The sequence below is a fragment of the Borostomias antarcticus genome, assembly GCF_949987555.1.
Source record: "Borostomias antarcticus genome assembly, chromosome: 12".
Lineage (NCBI taxonomy): Eukaryota > Metazoa > Chordata > Actinopteri > Stomiiformes > Stomiidae > Borostomias > Borostomias antarcticus.
In genome coordinates, this window is record NC_140245.1 from 16,786,664 (window position 1) to 16,809,656 (window position 22,993).

At 41.6% G+C, this 22,993-nt stretch overlaps 1 protein-coding gene across 1 annotated transcript in view; it reads right to left on the reverse strand.

The window, feature by feature from the left end:
- Positions 1–22,993, reverse strand: part of ift172 (intraflagellar transport 172) — an 86,850-nt gene that overhangs the window by 61,774 nt on the left and 2,083 nt on the right. Inside the window, exons 6-11 of the mRNA XM_084447306.1 lie at positions 22,786–22,865; positions 22,371–22,458; positions 21,884–22,098; positions 21,376–21,499; positions 20,290–20,385; positions 8,501–8,662 (exon numbers count right to left, since the gene is read on the reverse strand). Coding sequence (XP_084303432.1) covers positions 8,501–8,662; positions 20,290–20,385; positions 21,376–21,499; positions 21,884–22,098; positions 22,371–22,458; positions 22,786–22,865 — 765 coding nt within the window. The remainder of the gene's footprint in view (positions 1–8,500; positions 8,663–20,289; positions 20,386–21,375; positions 21,500–21,883; positions 22,099–22,370; positions 22,459–22,785; positions 22,866–22,993) is intronic.

Below are 22,993 nucleotides of genomic sequence, written 5' to 3' on the forward strand. Positions count from 1 at the left end.
GTCTGCTACGTTCTCTCTTGCATGTGCACGGGGGGTTGTTCGTCTTATGTGTTCACTGTTTGAGCCTCGGCTCTTGATTATTGTTTGTTATGCGCGCCATGGATCCAGGTAAAGTATTGTTTTGTACCCTTTTTAGACTGTTAAAATTCTGCTAGATTCCCAGTAGGCTAGCTAGCTGGTTGCCTAGGAGATAAGGAAAACTCCGCTATCGCGGTGTTCCGCCATTGAGCCAGAAGAGAACAAAGCACTTCGCTGACTGGGTGAGTACTAAGCGAATTTAATGTGTCTTAATGTGTGCTTTACCGCCGTGAGTTAACTCTAAGGTTTCCTTTCATTGCTGTTTTGGGTTTTTAGGCTGCGTCGTGATTATTTGGGATTTGTTTCTTTAAATTTCCCCGCGCACAACCAAAGACCACATCCGGGTCATACATGCAACATTTTGGGATCACCACTAGGTGTCCCTGTAACACTAGTTATTAAGATATGCTAGAGGATGTAAAGAATTCTACTGCAAACGTCTAGCCTGATGACATTGTTGCACTGAAGCATATTTCTGCGAGCGTTTGTTGGCAGAATTTCGTTATGTGCTAAAGCATTTTCGATTTCTTACATCCACATCTGACATTTTAGTGTTAAATTCTAAGATTCGGGCTCAGCTAGAGGGTTAAGGGAAAAGCCTGTTACTTCTCTAGACTGGTCTGTTTTTAAGATTTGGGAGAGTAGAACGAGAGAGTTTTTTTATTTATTTTTAAGGTCAGGAAGGAAAGATAAGGAGATTCAGCAAACAGTCTCTCCACCATTTCCCCAGCAGAATAACTCTGTTTTAAAATTAGATTCCCCCCTCGACTTGTTGCGCCATTAGCCACGCCCCTTCTTTCTACGAGGTATTTGTCCGAACAGGTCCGGAAGGAAGAGCCTCCGATTTTGAAGTCGAGCGCCACCTGCTGGACTTCCCTTGAACAACCCATAAGGGTGATTTTAAACTAGCCAAGATAGAGAGTTTTAATTTTTAAGGTAAATAAACAGGATAAAATAGATGTAGAGCGAACTCAAAAGTCTGACAGGGTTGAATAGGTGTTTGATTCAGGAGTTTTGTTTCAATAGTCAATGAATGGCCATAAGCTGTTCGTTTTATGCATTTCTACTGTATGAATTTTCATTCATATAATGATAATGTGTTTTTTGAGGAGCTGGCATTAGGCCTTCTCCTCTGCTATTGAACCCAGTCTGTGTTTTGAGTCTTAATTTTCAGGTGCTATGGACCCTGGGCGGCAGGTCTTTGAGAAGCCTGGATCATGCCTTCCTGGGGACTGCTTGGGACCTGCTGTTTGTCTGTTTTAACTGTTTGTTTTGTCTCTCTTTCTGATATGTAGCTTAAGACATAAGCGTTGTGCATAATAGTGGGGGGAATAGATAAGGGTTGCCAGTATCTTAATCTGAATGCAGCATCTCATAACCCAATTTATATATATTTTAAATGAGTATGTTAAATATCTCATGTTTATAGTTTAAGGCACATTCATCGGGCCTGAGTGTTTTTTTCTGAGTGGTTTTTTACAGACAACTGTCGTTCCGGGAGTGATGGGCGAATGCCGAACCAGGAGACGGGCACAGACCGGAGGTGGAGATGGAGATTACTGGCCTGTTTCCCTACAGATGGGCGATCTGGGTTTCGTGAGATGCAGACCAACGCCATGTCACCAACTCACTGTGAGCGACAGATAAGTATGAAACAGGAGCAGTGCCCAAATACTCTGTCCTCAAATGCAGAAGAGGGAAGGTTTTAGATATACAAATTTTAGCTATACAAATGAAGCTTTGATGGAGTTTTTTTTTGATTAGTTAATTGTAAATGAAGCCAATTCATTTTAGTGTCATTTTCTTTGCCTCATCTCTATTTTTATCCTGACTTCAGGAAATTTTTGCTTTCACCCTTAGGGGGTGTTGTTTTGTTGAGGCGAGAATATGGTTATTTTATTTTCATAAAATCATGAGAGAAATGCTAGAGCCAAACCCAATTGCCTTGATCATGACTGGGGACTGGGCGTATTGAAGTCATTCTAACGCTGCCCCTGATGTCACTGTAGGCTACTGCAGACTGGCTCTAAATGACACTTGAACAGTCACCCTGTTTAAGTTTTCCTGACAGAATAACAACATTTTTTCCCCAAAGCAGGAGCTTGCGCTTAACCATGTTTCTGAGTATCTCCTACAGACTGTTGAATAACCGTTCCTGACCAAAGAAGGGAACAGGGAGACCAGACCAGAGGACTCTCTTTTGCTCTTCTGTTTTGTCTCTGTTTGTCTCTCTCATCTGTGGATCCACAGACGGAGCACTTCATCAGCCTGTGCTGGAGGCGGGAGCGCCGAGGTGAGCCCTCCAGCAGCACGACCCGGGCCGGCCCTAAGTGGAGCAGTACAGGGATGGACCGGGTTCAGTTCAAGAGCCTACATTTCTGACCTACAAGCATCTGCTCCACCTGCGGAGAAAAAGAAATGAAGGACTAAGTGCACATTTCCACCACCAAACTAACCTGTATCTAGGGCCTAATGACAAACCTGTACTACCTCGTTCATGTTTTCATTATGCTTTCAAACTAGCCCACGGGCCAGATCATGTTTCAAAACAGGGGTGGCGGAGGATGTTAACAGATGTCTCCAACAGAGTGAGGACCGCCATTTCCTGAGGCTAAGGAGGGGTTCCTGCATCACATCTCTCCTGGGGATTGGGTCCTGGTCCACGACCACAGACGAAGGAGCTGGAACTCGCCGAGGTGGCTCGGGCCGTACCAGTTTCTACTCATCACGCAGACAGCGATCTGAGAGGACTTCGTTGGACCCATGCAAGCCATTGCCGACGGGTCCAAGCAGCAGAGGACGGTCCACCAGGGGATCGCAAACACCAGGAGATCAGAATGCAGCTGAACCAGAGGGCTCAGAGGCCATAACCATGGGCCATCACACTGTCCTCTCCTCTGACGAGGAATCGGAGGAAAAATGACCTTGCTGGTCACCTCCTCACAAGATGCACACACGCACACACACCTGCACACACTAACATTGAACATAACTGATTTCAAGCAACGCGACATCGAAGTTGCGATCTAGAAGAGAAGACGCCTTGCATTCCCCAGATGACATTCTCCTCTGATGAGCAATCGGACTGCACCTCTGATCGCACACACTGGAACCTACATTAAACATTCAGCGACGCACACATGGAATCTATGTTCCATAGGACATCACATGCAATTATTCACAAGAGTGAATGAACTTTAAAATAATCTGGAAAATATCATATTTGTTTACAAGAGTTGCAATGGTTGAAACATGAGTTGATAAATAAGTTTGGGTTTTTCCTCTAAATTGACCAAGAGGTTTTTTGCCCCTCTTACACTGGTAACCATTTTATCTTTTTTTTGCCTTGTTAAATCAAGTTTGTTTTTTGGTGAATGGTTGTCCACTCTTAGACTATAAATAGTATATAATCATGTCAATTTTTTTATCTTGTTTCCTGTCAAATTTCTGAAGCAAGGGGTTTTGGTGTGTGATTTTGCACGTTGAGAGGAAATAATTAAAGTTTCCACCTAGTGGAGAGATTATTTCCTTTCCACATGTATAGCATAGCTGACTGTTTACACTGTGTTTGGATTTTATTTTTGTGTGCCTGTTCAGGCACAAATGAGGGATTGTCCAGGAATTTACATCCAAACACCTTAAACCCACCTTAAGCCTTTGTCTTTGTAATTTATCACCTCCCCCCAAGTCCCCTGCAAAACCCCAGTTTCAGTCATGTAAAACACCTCAGCTCTCCCTCTTTTGTAATTGTGAGCACACTCTGCATAGCTCTTCCTCATCTCTTTGTTTAGGTCGGAGGGGCCCCACCTTGGTCTTCCTCGTCCTCATTCAGACTTTTGTTTTCTTTGTTGTCACATGTCTGTGCTCTTGGCCACGCCTGCCATTTCACATTCATGTACAATGCAGTAGCCAATCACATCCTGGAAACACTGTACCTTTGTTTGGACTGTACATAAGCCACAGCCAGAAGTGACTGACTTCACTTCTCTGACTGAACCACCTTTGCTGCGTTTGTCAGGAAGTCCTTGCGCTCGTAATGATTTCATTCAATAAACCAGACTCAACCTTTTGAACGTATCTTGGTAAATCTTTGGACTAGACAAGTCTAAAATAACTATCACACATCGCTTTCTTACTGGCTGCGAGAAATATCTTAACCAAATATTTGTCTCCTCCTTCCAATTCCTCAGGTACTGTACAGTGAGGGAAATAATTATTTGATCCCATGCTGATTTTATAAGTTTGCCCACTGACAACGAAATGATCGGTCTATAATTGTAATGGTAGGTTTATTTTAAGTCCAGAAAAACGCATCAAAAAAATGAAATTTTAGATTTGCATTTTAATGAGTGAAATAAGTATTTGACTGCTTCGCAAAACATGACTTAGTACTTGGTGGCAAAACCCTTGTTGGCAATCAGAGGTCAGACATTTCTTGCAGTTGGCCACCAGGTTTGCACACATCTCAGGAGGGTTTGGTAACTCGAAGCTTCAGCTCCCTCCACAGATTTTCTATGGGATTAAGGTCTGGAGACTGGCTAGGCCAATCCAGGACCTTAATGTGCTTCTTCTTGAGCCACTCCTTTGTTGCCTTGGCCACGTGTTTTGGGTCACTGTCATGCTGGAATACCCATCCACGACCCATTTTCAGTGCCCTAGCTGAGGGAAGGTTCACCGGTGTAACAGTGAGGTGTAGACCATTCTACCTCCCGAGAGAATTCCCCTGTATACTGCTAACTGTTGTCTACATACCGCCACAAGCTAAAGCTACAGCGGCTATGGATGAACTGCACGGAGCCATCAGCAATCAGAATCTGCACCCTGACGCCGTTTCTATCGTGACGGGTGACTTCAACCACTGTAATATGAAATCTGTGCTACCAAAGTATTACCAACATTTCAAGTGCCACACCAGGGGAAATAAGACTTTGGATCACTGCTACTCCACAATCAAGGCAGCCTACAGATCCATCCCGCGACCCCACTTTGGGAAATCTGACCACCTGTCAGTGCTCCTGCTCCCTGCCTACAAGCAGAGAGTGAGGTGCGCGCAGCCCACGGTGAGGACAGTGCAATGCTGGACTGCAGAAAACATTCCCAAACTCATGGCTTGCTTTGACCTAACAGATTGGTCAATCTTTAGGGAGTAGGCCTTGAGCTTGGACGAGTACACTACAGTAGTCATTGACTACATTTGATTCTGGGTGGAGCTCTGTATACCAGTACGGACCACTCGCCTATATCCTAATGAGAAGCCCTGGGTCAACAGCGATATTCGCCGGAGGCTGAAGGAACGTACTACTGCTTTTCAATCTGGAGATGGCGAACACTACAAAAGAGCCAGGTATGAACTACGGAGGGCTATAAAAGCTGCCAAGAGACGCTACAGAGACAGACTGGAGCAGGACTACAGCGGCCGTGACTTGCAGCGCATGTGGAAGGGGGTGCAGGCTATTACGGGCTATAAGCCCAAACCCGGTATGATCACCGACTCGCCTGCGTCTCTCCCGGACGAACTAAATAACTTTTTCGCCCGCTTCGAAGCCCACAACCCGGACCCTGTAGGCCTACCAGCTGCGCAGCGGCCACCAGATGTTGTCGACCTACAGATAACAGAGACTGACGTGAGTAAGACTTTTAAGAGGGTTAACGGTCGTAAAGCAGCCGGTCCAGACGGCATTCCATCTCGTGTACTTAAGACATGCTACGACCAACAAGCTCCGGTTTTTACTGACATATTTAATCTGTCCCTGTCATTGTGTGTGGTTCCATGCTGTTTCAAGGAAACCATCATCGTACCTGTACCTAAGAAAACACCTGTCTCTTGTCTTAACGACTGTGACGACTCTGACATCTGTGATTATGAAATGCTTGGAAAGATTGGTTATCTCATATATCCAATGTAACATCCCTGCTACCCTCGATCCACTGCAGTTTGCCTACTGTGCAAATAGATCTGTAGACGACGCTATATCACTTGCGTTGCACACTGCTCTAGTCCATCTCAAAAATAAGAATGCATATGTCAGAATGCTGTTTATTGATTATAGCTCTGCTTTTAATACTATCGTTCCATCCAAGTTAGTGTTGAAACTCAGAGGCCTTGGTCTGGGCAGCTCCATCTGTAACTGGCTATTTGATTTTCTGACGGGCAGGCCTCAGACAGTGAGGATAGGCAAGGCACTCTCATCCACCGTAGTGCTCAGGACCGGGGCCCTGCAGGGATGCTGCCTCAGCCCTCTACTGTACAGCCTGTTTACACACGACTGTGTAGCTATGTACGAGAATAACAGCATCATTAAATTTGCAGATGACACTACTTTGATTGGCCTAGTAAGCGAGAATGATGAGAGGGCCTACATAAAGGAAGTTGAGAACCTCACTCTGTGGTGCCACGATAACAACCTCTCTCTAAATGTCAGTAAGACTAAAGAAATCATTGTTGACTTTAGGAAGACTACAACTGATCACACTCCAATTATCATCGATGGAGCATCTGTGGGGGTTGTTGACAGCTTTAGATTTCTCGGTACACACATCTCAGACACTCTCACATGGTCCCTGAACACCAAGTGCACCCTCAAGAAGGCACACCAGAGATTGTACTTCCTGAGGCGTCTTAAGAAGTTTGGTTTAAGTACAAAAGCGCTCACAAATTTCTACCGGTGCACCATTGAGAGCATTCTCACGTTCTGCATCACGGTGTGGTATGGGAACATGACCTCCCAGGACAGTGGGAAACTGCAGAGGGTTGTAAAGACAGCAGCTAGGATCATTGGCACCGATCTGCCTAAACTCCATGACATCTACACCACTCGCTGTAAGAGGAAAGCCTGTACCATCATTAGGGACCCCAGTCACCCTGCCCATGCACTGTTCTCTCTCCTTCCATCCAAAAAACGTTACCGGAGCATCAAGTCACGTACCACCCGTCTCAGTAACAGTTTTTTTCCACAGGCAGTTAGGCTGATGAATCACTGATGCTCCTACTTTTGCTCTATGCACTTTAATGTCTCTTTGTAATGTCTTAATTTCTTATTGTCGTATTTCGTAGTGTCTATAGTGTCTTAATGTCTTATTTTGTAAACGTCTCCTGTCATATTGTTGTAATGTCTTACTGTCTTATGTCTTAAGTAATGTCTTGATGTCTGAGAGTGCCGGGCACAGTGCATTTCATTGTATTTTATAAATACACAGAAGGTTCTCGGCCAAGATTTGACGGTACATGGCGATGATTCGAAGGGGTATAGCCTTATGTTAGTACCTGTGTCTTTCCCACATTAAGTGTGTATCCTGAATGTTGACCATAGGTTTCGATAAATCTCATGAATGTAGGGAGACATAAATTCGGATTTTGTAAATAAATGAGGACATCGCAATATAATGCCATCTTGTGTTCTGTTTCTCTTATAGGGATGCGTTTTATTTTGGGGTCCTCCCTTGTTGCCTGGGCTAGCATGGAAAGGCAGGGCTGCATGGAAATCCTTGGTGTGTGCCACGTTCTAGAGTGATTCGACCTGTTATGCGACATTTTACTTTTATTCTTGCTGTGGGTCTCACAACCAGTTCACACAATCAAAAGCCTTCTCGTCAAGGCTTAACAAGGGTGAGTTGATTTTTTCCCAGTTTTATATGATTCATTATATGTAATGTAATAATAGAGGCATACAACTTATAATCAACATTCAGGAGTGATGTTGGTCGAAAAGAGCTACATAACTCCTTATCTTTGCCTCCTTAGGAAGTACTGTTATAATCGCTTCCCTCCAAGAGGGATATGGTTGTTTTAAGATATACACCAAGTAGGTCTCCGTCTCCGAGGTCCTCTGGCACTGAACTTTTAACGGTTCTTAGAACCAGGACCAAGTCACATGGGGAGGCAGCCTTCAGTTTGTATACCCCTAGCCCCTGGAATACCCTGCCAGAAAACCTAAGAATGTCTGAAACTGTGGGAATTTTTTTAAGCGAGATTTTAAGACATAACTTTTTTAATCTTGCTTTTATCATGTAGCTGTACTTGTGTTATTAAATCTTTTTTTTTACTGTTTTTTACAATTTCTTTTAAATTATTTATTATCTGTATTCTTTATAAGAATGATATTTTCTTACTCTGTAAAGCAGTGTGCTACATTTGCTTGTATGAACATGTGCTATATAAATATATAAATATATATATAATAATATATTTAAAAAAAGATGACAATCTAAGGTCTAACTTAGTTTGAGCGTCAATCAATCATCTAGTCTAGAGTTGTTTTGATGCCAGCAGTACAAGTCCCCTACTATCCCACTGAGCTTGTCGGAGACCAGGTCTCCAACAACAGGGTGTTACCTCACTTGTCTCCCGGTAGCAGGGTGTTACCTCACTGGTCTCCCAGTAGCAGGGTGTTACCTCACTGGTCTCCCAGTAGCAGGGTGTTACCTCACTGAGCTTGTTGGAAACCAAGTCTCCCAGCAGCAAGGTGTCAGAGGTGTGGGCCACCAGGTATCGGTCCTTGCCCATGATCTTCACCTCGTCGATCTCGTAGCCATAGTGGGACTTCAGCACCACACGTGTCCCTGTGGACAGGTTCTTCACAATCACCTGGGGAGGGAACCACAGCATCACTGAGACACACTCAGACACATCACACAAAGGTGTGGTTATTTTGTTAAAAAGAAGTCTGTTGGAAAATCAAATTCTCCACCTAATACAACAGGTATGTATGTATGTATGTATGTATGTATGTATGTATGTATGTATGTATGTATGTATGTATGTATGTATGTATGCATGTATGTATGTATGTTTACTTATTTTATAAACCTTTTCTAATTGTTCATAACTTTATTAGAAAGCACTTGAGGCCATCTGGTCTCAGAGCAGGCCTAGGCCTTTTTACAATAGAGAGCCATTTCACACAGCATTGCAATTTATAAGCTGCTTTTTGAGCCATTTTGTGTGATGATTCGTTTGTTGTGATAATTATTTTGTTAACTTTATGCCTTAAGTTAATGAAATATGCCTACTTCAACTGGTACTGCTATTGCAATGAATGTGTGAAAAAAAGGCATCTATCCAGGTTGTGGGGGGGGGGGGGGGGTGACGACCCTGACAATCCATCTGCTGGGGTGTCTGTGTATTGGTGTTGTCTTGTCTTTGTTTTTTATCCTGCAGGTGGAGTTGGGAGGGGTCGTCAGGGTTAATGTGGCACCTCCCCCGCCTTGGTTATTTGAGTTGGTTTTGTATTAGTTTCCTACACCCTCAACATCCACACTCCATTTCACCCATCCACTAACTAGACCACCGACATTAATGACATTCCACATCCTACCTTATTTTGTGTTGTATGATTTTTTGTATTATTCCATTAAATATGTGTTAATTATTATTTGGGCGTGACTCCCTTTTTGTTGCGGCTCTCACGAGCTGGTAATTCAAATTAACTGCATGGTTGTGTTTTATAGCCAGTGGGCTAATGGATTGTGGGGGAGGGGGTTGCTACTAACGTTAGCGAGTTCCAGCCACGTCTTCGACCGCTCCATTCGATTTCAAATTCGATTTTTACCGGTCTGGTTTGCCAGATTGATTATGCTGGCCAGCTATTTTTCCGCTCAACCTCCCTCCACTGCAGCAACTAACCAGGCTACTGCTGTTTCTCTCGTTCTACTTGGCTACTCGCTTGAAAATCCATTACACCTACAGTTCCAGCAGACCGATTTTAAGTACAAGCGAGCCCTGAAGGTTTTCAACAAAAAACCTCTATCATTTCATTTCACTTCATTTTCACTGTACTATTATGGCCAAACATAAACGTCTAAGCATAGAGCATCTAATACATTTCAAAAACGCGTGCATCATATTTAAGGTCCTACATGACCTAGCACCGCCCCCACTAGGTAACTACATCAGAAAGCAAACAAACAGCAGTAGCACCACCAGATGTACTAGAGCCTCAGCTAGGGGGGACTGCGTAGCCATTTAGGCGCACAACCTTCGGTCACTCCGTCCTCTCAGTGAAGGGAGGCAACTTTTGGAATAGTTAATTGATATGTGGCTATCTTGTTATAATCCTGATGTATGTTTTTGTTGTATGTTATGCTTTTAAATTTAACGTTATAGGTTTTTAGGGGCCAGGCAGCGTAGCTGCCGGAACCCTATTGTATTTGCCTATATTATTATTATTATTATTATTATAATTATTATTATTCTCCATCTTCCACTGAAGTCTAACTTCCCATGGACAAAAAATCACCAAAATTTGCACATAGCTCCAGTACTATATCCAAAGTCCTCAACCTGCATTGTAGGTCAATAAACCTGAAGGTGGCGCTACAGCAACAGTCTAAAGTTTAAAACTTAAAAAAATCATAACAAATCAGCCATAGGTGCTATCACTGTAAAACCACCACGTGAATGTAGTCCCAAGTGAGACAAAACCTTCATACACTTTGACCTTGCAGGAATTTTGAAGTCCATCACTCTGATTTCTTCATAAACTGTAAAACCTATCAAACATATCTCCTCCCACATTTTTTGTTCAATTGACACCAAAATGAATATACTGTATCTACAGACTGTCCTTACCAAAGGATCCTCACAGATTTTTGAAATATAAAAAATTGAGCCCACAGCACATCAAAGAGTTTCACTGTTAACAGTTTTGTATACAGTTCCTATTAATTCTCGCCAAATCAATGTCTGATCATCCTCATAAAAAGTGACAACATTGGCCACATATCCAAGATGTAGTATGATTTTTTTCAGAATTTTATCTCAAAAATTGAATTTTTTAAAATATGTTTAATTCTGTCCTCTGAAACCAACACTTCATACAGAGAAAACTACGTTACCCACAATCCAACGCAAGCTCCACGAATCGGAGACATCGCTGTTGGCAACCCTACCCAACCCCCGCCGAGGATTACAATGACTAAATCGATTGATTGGCAACTGACTGAGTACACAGCTGCTGAAGTTAATGTTCAATTATGAAAAAAAAGCTAACAAAACCTGTAACCCACATTTTTCAATCAATTAACACTAAAGTTGCTACACCGGATCTTCAAACTGTCATTCACAAACTCATTGACCAGATTATTGAATTATCAAAATTGAGCTTACAATGCATCAAAATGTTTTACTTATTATTATTATTCTCCATCTTCCACTGAAGTCTAACTTCCTGTAGACAAAAAATCACCAACATTTGCACATAGCTCCAGTACTATACCCAAAGTCCTCAATCTGCATTGTAGGTCAATAAAGCTGAAGGTGGCGCTACAGCAACAGTCTAAAGTTTAAAACTTAAAAAAATCATAACAAATCAGCCATAGGTGCCATCACTGTAAAACAACCACATGAATGTAGTACCAAGTGAGACAAAACTTTCATACACTCTGACCTTGCAGGAATTTTGAAGTCCATCACTCTGATTTTTTCATAAACTGTAAAACCTATCAAACCTATCTCCTCCCACATCTTTTGTTCAATTGACACCAAAATTGATATACTGTATCTTCAGACGGTCCGTACCAAACGATCCTCACAGATTATTGAAATATGAACAATTGAGCCCACAGCACATCAAAAGGTTTTACTGTAAACAGTTCTGTATACAGTTCCTAATAATTCTCGCCAAATCAATGTCTGATCATCCTCATAAAAAGTGACAACATTGGCCACATATCCAAGATGTAGTGTGATTTATTTCAGAATTTTATCTCAAAAATTGAATTTTTAAAAATATGTTTAATTCTGTCCTCTGAAACCAACACTACATACAGAGAAAACTACATTACCCACAATCCAACGCAAGCTCCGGAGACATCGCTGTTGGCAACCCTACCCAGCCCCCGCCGAGGATTACAATGACTAAATCGATTGATTGGCAACTGACTGAGTACACAGCTGCTGAAGTTAATGGTCAATTATGAAGAAAAGCAGACAAAACCTGTAAAAATTAATAAACATATCTCATCCCACATTTTTCAATCAATTAACACCACACAACTTGCTCCACTGGATGTTCAGACTGTAATTCACAAACTCATTGACCAGATTGTTGAATTATCAAAATCGAGCTTACAATGCATCAAAATGTTTTACAAATGTTTTACGATACGATATGAATGTACAAAATTAACATTGGAATGTCAACTTTCTTGTTGTCCTCCTATTCGCTCGCTTATTGCTCCTAAACTTGTCGGAAATTGCCTGGCCCCGCCTCATCGCTGCGAAGCAGCTTTAATTTGTATTGTTCTTCTCTTCCTTTAGGGAACATCTTCCCATGGGACTACAGGTGGAAATTAGCCTCTGGCTACAACCTGGCTAGTTTACAATCTCTGTTTGTATTGCTAAAATCATATAGTGATTCTTCATTAACTTGCGCTGTCCCTCAGCAAATAAATTAATCAAATCAATTGTTGATCTGGGCAATTCCATGTAAATGTCAACCTCATCATGAAAAAATAAAGTTATACTATACATAACAAAATCACTTTAAAATATATCATCAAGGTCTATATTTTGGTGTACTGAATTCATCTGATCAGATCATTTAAGAAATTACATATTTCCACCCATTACAACAGGTATCAGAGTAATTAAAAAATACAATTTTCAGTTAACCTAATTGTATGAGTTGTTAAAAGGGCATAAGGGCCTATTTTTTCACTCACACGGGTTCCACAGCCTCTCATGTGGAGATAAGGGGCTTGTAATGCAATATGTATAATATTGGTTCATTAAGTTCATCCCTTTAACGGTTGAGCCATGTCAAGATGACGTGCTTTTACAGGACAGCCAATGTCACGTCCGTAACGTTTTTCAGCAAAAGTCGTTATAAAAAATAAATTTTACATGCAATATTGCCCAAACTTTCTGTGCAAAGCTAACTTTCACTGATGTCATATATGCATCATATAGTTGTTCTAATCTCTTTCTAAATGTGTATTTTCTGCGTTACGGATGTGACCGTTATGGACGTGACATTATAAACCCCAACATTGCTGAGCGCAGCTTTCCCGTTAGAATCGCAAATAACCAAATTGCCAGTCCCGTTATAGCTTATTACACATTCTGGCTGGCATGCAGTCTCGACATCAGTTAAGTAAATTGTTATGATTTATTTCAAGTGAATGTCAAATTTGAGATCATTGTCTATCATGAAGCATTTATTAGAAGAAATTACATTTAAGAATTCCCACCGCGATGTCCATGAAGCATTTAGAGAAGCTCCCGTTTACCAAAATGTAGGCTATGATTAATGGCTACGGTTATAAGGTCCATTGCATTGTTAAACCAGGCTAGGTCCAGCCTGGCTTATGTGCGTGGCTGGCTTGTTTCTGTTCAGGACTGGTCGAATGGAACGGAAGCTAGTCACGCTACTGAAATAGCTGTGAATTGAAATGACATGAAATAATGTCTGATGAATTAAGATAGGTCTTGTCACCTGGACACATCAGTTCCAATGCTTCCAATGCTAATCCAGCAATATAAGAGCAGGATAGCCAATTAGCTCATGAAATCGCAACAACTAGCAGCAGCTTCCATAACATTAATGGTAGCGGTCAGTAGGGCTGTCGCGGTGAAGAAATTTCTCCAGCGATACAAAAGGGTGGCTTTCAAAGGGTGGTTTTTTATGCGGTATTATTGCACTATTTTTTTTGCTTCCCCCCTGTGCTTTATAAATGAGATTTTTATAGTGTGTGTACTGTAGCCTACCTCTTATTTGTTTATCAAACGAAAACATCGGCTACATTAAATAAATACTGTAGCAATATCAGTCAATCGGAATTTTATTACAGGAATGCAATGGTGCCCTATAACACAAACAGGCAATACACATAATACAAATTTAATAATAAAGCTAAATAAATAGGCTATAAAACAAATATGCTTCTTTTATGAAATGTTTACCAAAGAAAAGACAAACTGTAAATTAAAGTAGGCTCTAAAATATAGGAAAATCCGAACCATTTAGCCTATAATTAAACAATAGCCTAACAATAATACAATGAAAGACTTCTCTAAAGCACAACTTAACTTGTATGGTAGAGTGTAGGCCTACATGAGAAGGCACTGGCTATACTGAGGGGTTTTCATGTCCTTGTTACACTGAAGGAACACCAACATATTTACTTTGTGTGGTTTCAGCGAGGATCGGAGTGGGTTAACAATGTTACCGGTAGCACTAAAAACTCTCTCTGACGATGTGCTGGTTGCACAAATGCACATATACTTGCGTGCGACTTTAGAGAGCAGGGGAAATCTAGCTTTGTTTTCGCGCCACCAGGCGAGGGGGATCCCCGTTGGGGTTGATGGGCTCCTCCTGCAGGTAATGTGTGAGTTCTGTGTCTGCTCAAGCACTCTTGGGAATGCACTCGGAGGTGCGCGTGACTTTAGCATGTCTCCAAGTGTACATTTATGGGCCCGAGCCCGATTAAAACCCGACATTTTCTTTCTAAATTGGCTATTTATTAGTAACTCATTCATTCCGAGTTGTTTAGATGACAGAACTACGCTACGTGCTAGATCTTCTTACATAGAGCCTTCCTCTCGCAATGGACTCGCAAAGTGTAGTAGGCCTACCTGCCGGTGCCATAGGCTACAGAAGGCATGCGAAAACCCTTACATTTCAAATAGTAGGCTTACCTTTGATTCACTGGTGATCAAAATCATAATTGACAAAAGGAATTAACAATCAGACCTCTGAAAGACGTTCTGTAATTCCTAAATCTGTTCAGAATTATTACGCACAGAATCATAAATACCTCAACATGGATTGGAAGCGAAATTGCGTCTATTAAGCAAAAAACAATATGCGTGTCCCATTTATTTTGTCACTTATCTACACAGCCTACTGACAAGTGTTAGGCCTGATTGTAAATACATGCTTCGGAAATTGATTTCCAAATGGAAATAAATGCTTTGGAAATTGATTAACAAATTTCGAAAATCTGTCTGAACTCCTTGTAATGCTGAAGACACGGCCTGTCGGAATGGTGTGTTTGTTTAGGGTTGGCTAGAAAAAAGTAAGTCCATACCTGATATTTATTTGACAGCTCTAATGGGAAAAGCCTCATGAAACATAAGAACAAAATGAAAAATCGTTAGTTACTGCGGTTGATGCGGTCGTCTGAGGAGTAGCGCGTTTTGTTTCACAGTACCGCGGTCGTGCAATATTGCGGTAACCGCGACAGCCCTAGCGGCTAGTGGCTAAAGCAGTTACACTGATGATTCCTGTAACGTTAGCTATTTTGCTGCAATTGGTTCAACTTCTGTTTCTGGACAAAGGTAAGAGATAAAAAGATTGGAGTGAAAAGATGAACGTGTGGATGTTTGGGGTATAGTCCCATAAAGTCATCCCCACCAGGGCCTTGAACCCCCGTCTCCCGGATGGGAGTCCTATGCTTTCACAGCTGCTCTACTTGTGCATTGGAGATCGGCAGGTTGATTTTGGTGTCCTTCTTTATTTTGGTGTGCTGGGACTACTGCCTCTTGTGGTGCCAACAGAGAAATGCAGGTCAACATTGACCGGAGGGAGGGAGGGATAACCAGACAAACGCTATTCTATGTGTGTTGGCTTACAGCCATGCACAAAAAAACACTGCCTCTTGTGGTAGCAACACAGAACTGCAGGTCAACAACCCGACGGAGAGGGAGGGAGTGACAACCGGACATTTGCTATCTTTGGTGCGTCGCCACGCAGAAAAATGCATTTAGACACGATCCCCTCAATAGCCTAAAAAAAACTATTTTGGCGGCCATCTTGAAAATCTTCAGAGCCATTAAAAATGGTTTTCTTCATGTCAAAACTGACATTTAGAGTCACTTAAGGTGTCAATAAAAGTGCTGTGATAGTTTGATTGTTGATTTCCCAAAGTGTTTCTATGTGCATTTCAGATGCGTCACATCCATAACGGCATAACGTCACATCCATAACGCTGTTTATTCCTCATACAATTCTAAATAAATTATTAAATATTTTAAATCCTGCTATTTTCATGTTCAGCCAAGACTCCTTCATCATGTGGATATCAACATTTCTGCATTAGACTTAAAAGTTCACAGAGTTTTTTTAAAAAGTATAGTGTCCAGAAAACGACTTTTTTTTGTCACATCCATAACGCATGCCTTTTTGTCATTTTTTTTTTAATTTAAAGGATTAACATGGTGGTTCAATATAACACTTTCCAGGTATCTTTAGGCAACAACAAAACACATGTGTTTAACTATTTCAGAATTCATCCATACAAATTCTTTTAAAACATGTTTTTAGAGGTCTGAATCTGCCACTCAAAAAGTTCACTCACTCAAAACTGGGCGTGATTCATAACAACTGATTGACAGTTCTCTGAGCAAATGACCAACTGGAATCATTATGATTGACAGGCGTGTGCCCCGTTACCATAGCTACCACCGCTCCGAGCTAAACAACACAAGAGCTAGATCGCGCAACAGCCAGATCAATAGCCATTTTTCTAGCTGCTAACCAGGGGCATTTACAAAGTCCTTAATATTATATTAACCCCCAAACATTATAAAGATACACGCTACGTAACAGGCCGTATCCTCGAATTTGCATTAGGCCTATTTGGGAAAAGTACGATAAAAGTATAACGACGACACGTCTCCCCCACGACAGAGGAAAAGCACCCTGCAGCCGGCCACGCAAGCTTGGAGGCTTGGGCTATTAGACTCGCTTTCAGCCAGCTACGAACAGTAGATATAGACCTAGTTAGTCAAATAATTGCAACTGTGGGTCTTACCAGAAGACAGATCATTTGCGCTGTGAAACCGACATAAAATCCGCATTGTTCACCAGTCTAACGTTATTTATCTTAGTAGGTGTCCAACAAAGCCAGTTGAACACTGAAACGTTACTGTTCTGGGAACATCTGTCAGTTGTGGTGATATAAAGGAATTTAGTGGAATACCACCGCAATAACTGATTATTAGTCAGATCAATTCAATCATTATAGCTTGTTTCATATACAAAGGCAACACAATGTGCGCTTTACAGAAAGGGGGAGAGGATGTAGCCTACATGTAGCCTACTTATCCTACCCCGAATTATGTGGGAGACTGCATGCGTTTGGAGAGATAGCGGGCCGTGCACCACGACTCCGTGAGCGCAGCGGTCAAGGGGTATAGCCTACTCCGGAGTCTGGAGACTAACAGGTCATGCAGTCAATAGATCTCGTTTTGAATGTTATCGTAATGCCCTCTGGTTCTAATAGAATATATCTACTGGAGCTGTTTAATCCCAAAATGCGCAATGCTTCCTGAAGTTGGGTCGGATCGAGGTGCTGGGATGATCAACATTATGTGGAGCAGATGCCACAGTGATGATAAGGTTTACACAACTTTCAGAATGTTTTGCAGAATTACAATTATTTAGAGTTGTAAATTATGAAAGGAACATAATAACTTGACTTAATATCTTCACCTCCACCCACCCTGAAATGTAGTCATAATTTTAGCACAATAGCCTCTATATGCGCATCACAACGCTGCAATACAAGACCTTAGGACAAACGATTCAGTACACAGCAGGTGTGTTTGATCAAGTTCAAATGTGAGAATAAATAAATGACAAAAACCCGCACGGGTACTGTAGGACTACGTCTTTATTTTACGAGGTAATTGTTGCGCATACAACATGACATTAAATTAAGACATAGGCTACTTTCTCATAAAACAGGGCGGTGTTGTAACATTTATAATATCATTAGGTGACATTGGCTGCAACCTGTCCTCCAGGACCTGCACACCTCCAGAGCCCTGAAGGGACCTGGACCTCCCGAGTCCCAGTATTGGAAATGTAGTGATCTGGCTACAAGAAAAGGGGACAAATTATAAAAGCGATTAGTAATAGCATCGATATTTTGCATATGCAAAACAGCATAAATTACAACAATAGGCTATTTATCAGTAAGTCTAAATTATATCGAATTAAGTTTGAGCGAGAGATAATCGGGAGATTCTTGTGGAGACAAACTGACTTATATCCACCTTTGACTTCGTAACTTTGCCTATTGTATTGGCCTATACAACAAAGCACGCTCACAACAGTATGGTAGGATATCGCTTCGGAAACCTTACAGCACAGTTTCTACCTGGTGCAAGTAGATTTGATGCCAGGGAAGAGTACAGTATGGTGCGCTGTGTTTATGCCAGGGAAGAGTACAGTATGGTGCACTGTGTTTATGCCAGGGAAGAGTACAGTATGGTGCACTGTGTTTATGCCAGGGAAGAGTACAGTATGGTGCACTGTGTTTATGCCAGGGAAGAGTACAGTATGGTGCACTGTGTTTATGCCAGGGAAGAGTACAGTATGGTGCGCTGTGTTTCTGCCATTGCACTGGAGGGCTAACGTTACCAAAAGCAAATGCATTGAGAGCTAACGTTAGCATGCTAGGATAATTAACACAGCTAGCTGACATTCCAAACATTAGGCTAGCTAACATCAACATGCTGGATAAAGACAGATAGCTAGCTGGATCAGACAGCTTTTTAAAAACTGTTGCCAATTACAGCTAACGTTATGGTTCGTTTATCTAACATTAGCTAGGTTGGCTACTAATCAGACACGATCATGGTAAAAACTTCCCAATTTGTATGACAACCACAAATACAATTAGGCCTATAAAATGTACAAATTATATTAAAATAAGAGGTGGTCATCATTGAGACTGCAACTATTCAATTGTTCTCAAGATGAGAAAAGGTTCAGAACTACCTTACCGTGTTCGATAGATGGTGAAACGGCGCAGACAGGTTTCTGTTGGAGGCGGGTGCAGGGGAGTGGAGGAGGGTTTTTCAAACTTTAGGGTGACGCCAAGAATGGGAAAAACGTCACGAATTCGGAGTTTTTTTACCCCGAGTCAAATTGGACTGAAAATGTTACGCTTCCAGTTTCTCAAAAACGACAAAACGGATATATTTAATGTTTTTATTGTGTTTCTTCAATGTCCTATTGTGCAAATAGCACGTTCAAACTCAAAAAAAGTGAAAATCACCATGTTAATCCTTTAAAAATATTTTTGAATTTTTATTTTTTTACCATCTGTTCTCCCCATTGTGTGGTCTGAGAATATGCATTACAAATGTAAATGTTCTAAAAACTTTAGTTTTACTGAGACATTTTGGTTGTCATTTTGAGTGCGGATGTCACATCCATAACGCTAGAAATTGCCCATCTGGCAATCTGCCCCAAATATTCCAGCCCAGTAGCATAGAGAAACGATCAATTCAAATGCAGGCCGACCATTTGAGATAGAGGTGAATAGTCTGGATTTCTTAAGCAAAGATTCAATATCCTATGAGATCTGGGATAGTCTAGGACAAAACCATGAGTTTAGGAATAGCTACTGTATTAAGACGATGTCCTATAGATAGGACATCAACTATTTTATGAAGTGAACAGCTACAGACCTTGAGGGATAGGCTACTGTACCGTCGTTCTTGTTACGTTGTTACTTAATAAAATTCATGAAATAATAATACAAATAGTATAAAAGAATACGTCTTTCCTTCTTAACGATTTAATAGAATTCTAATTGTATCCTTCCAACAGTAAGACGGGGAGTTCAACCTGTGACCACTGTATTATAAGTCTGCTGCACTAACGATTGTGCTACTTGGGCAGCCAGGTTTTGAAGGTGCCTTGAATCGAATAAATGTATCATGGGTTGGTAAATACGGGTTGAAATTAAAGTCTTCACTGGTTTAGTGCTATTTATTGATTGTATATTTAATGTTGTTATTCTGACTGCATCGTTGAAAATAATAGGGGTTTAAAATGTGTGATTTCTGAGGTCTGGGTTTGAATCTAAAGAATGAATAAAGTGCGATCAGTTGGTAAAATGATAGCCCCTCAAATAACCAATTTTATGTAGCCTACTGTCTCTGCTGTAGCTAATCCAAAAAGCAGTTTGCAATTCAGACCGGTCAAACAGAGAAACGTAGCCTACATTAGGCTATAAGCAACTAAAGCCAGATTGTCAGAGAAGCCTAGTAGCCCACTACACTGTAGCAGTGCTTTACTGCCCCTTGTGGTTGCAGGCTGTAATAATTATTTTACCGCCGCTGCCACTGTTGTTGTTGCTCTCGCCACAAAGTGCGGCAAAATATTGAAGTTCAGATGACTGTAGGTCACCTCAAACTTGTTCTGTACCTGACTCAGGCCCACATAGATCATAGGTAATCTCAAACTTGTTCTGTACCTGACTCAGGCCCACATAGGTCATCTCAAACTTGTTCTTGTAAATACTCCTGCGCAGGCAGCAGTCGAATTCCTCCACCCCTCCACACAGCGTACCCTGAACACAGAGAACCAGACCAACACTGCTGCTGAGGAAACAGTCAACACAACTCAGAAACTTGGGCTTGTTACTATGATAATGTGAGTCAGTGTTGGTTACTATGACTCAGACATAGTGAATCAGTGTTGGTTACTATGACTCAGACGTAGTGAGTTAGTATTGGTTACTATGACTCTGATAATGTGAGTTACTGTTGGTTACTATGACCCAGATGTAGTGAGTTAGTGTTGGTTACTATGACTCAGATGTAGTGAGTTAGTGTTGGTTATTTTAACTCAGATGTAGTGAGTTAGTGTTTATTACTATGACTCAGATGTAGTGAGTTAGTGTTGGTTACTATGACTCAGATGTAGTGAGTTAGTGTTGGTTACTATGACTCAGATGTAGTGAGTTAGTGTTGGTTACTATGACTCAGACATAGTGAGTCGGTGTTGGTTACTATGACTCAGACGTAGTGAGTTAGTATTGGTTACTATGACTCTGATAATGTGAGTTACTGTTGGTTACTATGACTCAGATGTAGTGAGTTAGTGTTGGTTATTTTGACTCAGATGTAGTGAGTTAGTGTTTATTACTATGACTCAGATGTAGTGAGTTAGTGTTGGTTACTATGACTCAGATGTAGTGAGTTAGTGTTGGTTACTATGACTCAGATGTAGTGAGTTAGTGTTGGTTACTATGACTCAGATGTAGTGAGTGAGTGTTGGTTACTATGACTCAGATGTAGTGCGTTAGTGTTGGTTACTATGACTCAGATGTAGTGCGTTAGTGTTGGTTACTATGACTCAGATGTAGTGAGTTAGTGTTGGTTACTATGACTCAGATGTAATGAGTTAGTGTTGGTTACTATGACTCAGATGTAATGAGTTAGTGTTGGTTACCATGACTCAGATGTAATGAGTTAGTGTTGGTTACTATGACTCAGATGTAATGAGTTAGTGTTGGTTACTATGACTCAGATGTAGTGCGTTAGTTTTGGTTACTCACAGCACAGAGACGAGAGCCGTCCTTCTTCCAGGCCAGAGCAGTGATGGTGTACAGGTTGGGAATCTCCTTAGGCATGGCCTCATCCCATAAGCCTCTCCGAGGGCCCCAGTTAAACACCCTCAGCCTGGAAACACATTATTCATTTACAACACTAACCCCCTCAGCCTGGAAACATTATTCACATACAATATTCCTTCCTACCTAGCCCTAACCTTTCATACTGAGCCGAGAAAGGCATCAATTACATAAATTGGAATTTATGTAATTCCATTATTGGAATAATGGAAACATATGGATCTCTAGATGTCTGGGGCCCCCTGCTGGAGCTGCTGCCTCTGTGACCCGACCTCGGAGAAGCGGATGAAGATGGATGGATAATGGAAACAAATAATGCCAATTTACAGTTTATATTGCATCAATTGTAAATCTTTGAAAGATTACACTCAATCTTTGAAATCAGAGGTTCAATCAGATGTACTGTATGGTAGGAAGGGACACGGAGACAGACCGGTCGTAGCTGCCCATGACCACGGACTGGCCACTGGGGCTGGTGGCGGACACGGTGAACTCCTTCTCAGAGTGGTCGCGGCTGTGGTCAAACGTCTGCAGGACGTGGCCCTCCCGTCCGTACGCAACAATCTTCTTGTCACAGCCCCCCACGATGATGCTGTTAGCGCCCCACGCCAGGGCGTACGGAGGGCACGGGTGGGTCAACAGTTTGCCCTGTGTAGCACACAGAGTCGGGTCTCAGTAGACTAATCACCCTAAAGCTATTTCTAGCTTTCTGGCCTAAGAGGGTCAGGAACTGAATCCAGTCATATTACAGACATCTCAAATACACAGCTGCTTGGTTGAAGATGAACAACAGTCTAGGGCTAAAACTTTGTTTTTACTGTGCAAATATACAGGGCAGATCATATATAATATAACAGTAGGACAGATTTATATCATATATACAGTAGGACATTTATATACAGTAGGACATATTTGAGTACCTGCGACTCTCCAGAACCTTCGTCGTCAAAGAAGTAGCGAACAAGCGTCCCATCAGCATGGCCGGACAGGATGCCCTTCCCTGACACACTGCATAGAGGAGCGGACATACTGTATACAAATACATATATACATATACAACCCTACCACAACCCTAACCCTGACACTGAGTGAGCATGGAGAATGAGAAAGAACAGATGATCATAGAAAGAATGAAAGACAGAATCCTTCCCTGACAGACACACAACAGAGTATAACCCATAACCCTAACCTACCTGACAGACTCACAAGAGAGGATCACCCTAACCTACCTGACAGACACACTACAGAGGATAGGATCTAAGCACAAATATGACCATGACAACAGAATCCAGAGAAAGGTAGTGAGAGTGAAATGAAGTGAGGCTAGCTCCATACTTTGATGTCAGAGAGACAACGTAGGACTCTGTTCCATAGACGGTAGATGACTTGTTGGTCTTGGTATTAGCTAGGCGAACCTGGGAGAGATGGATGAGGAGAGAACTTTCAACTGTATTGTTGTATTGCAACTGTATTTAAGTATTGTTTTTAATTGATACTGTGTGTGTACTGTATGTACTAATGTGTATGATTACTTCAGACAAGA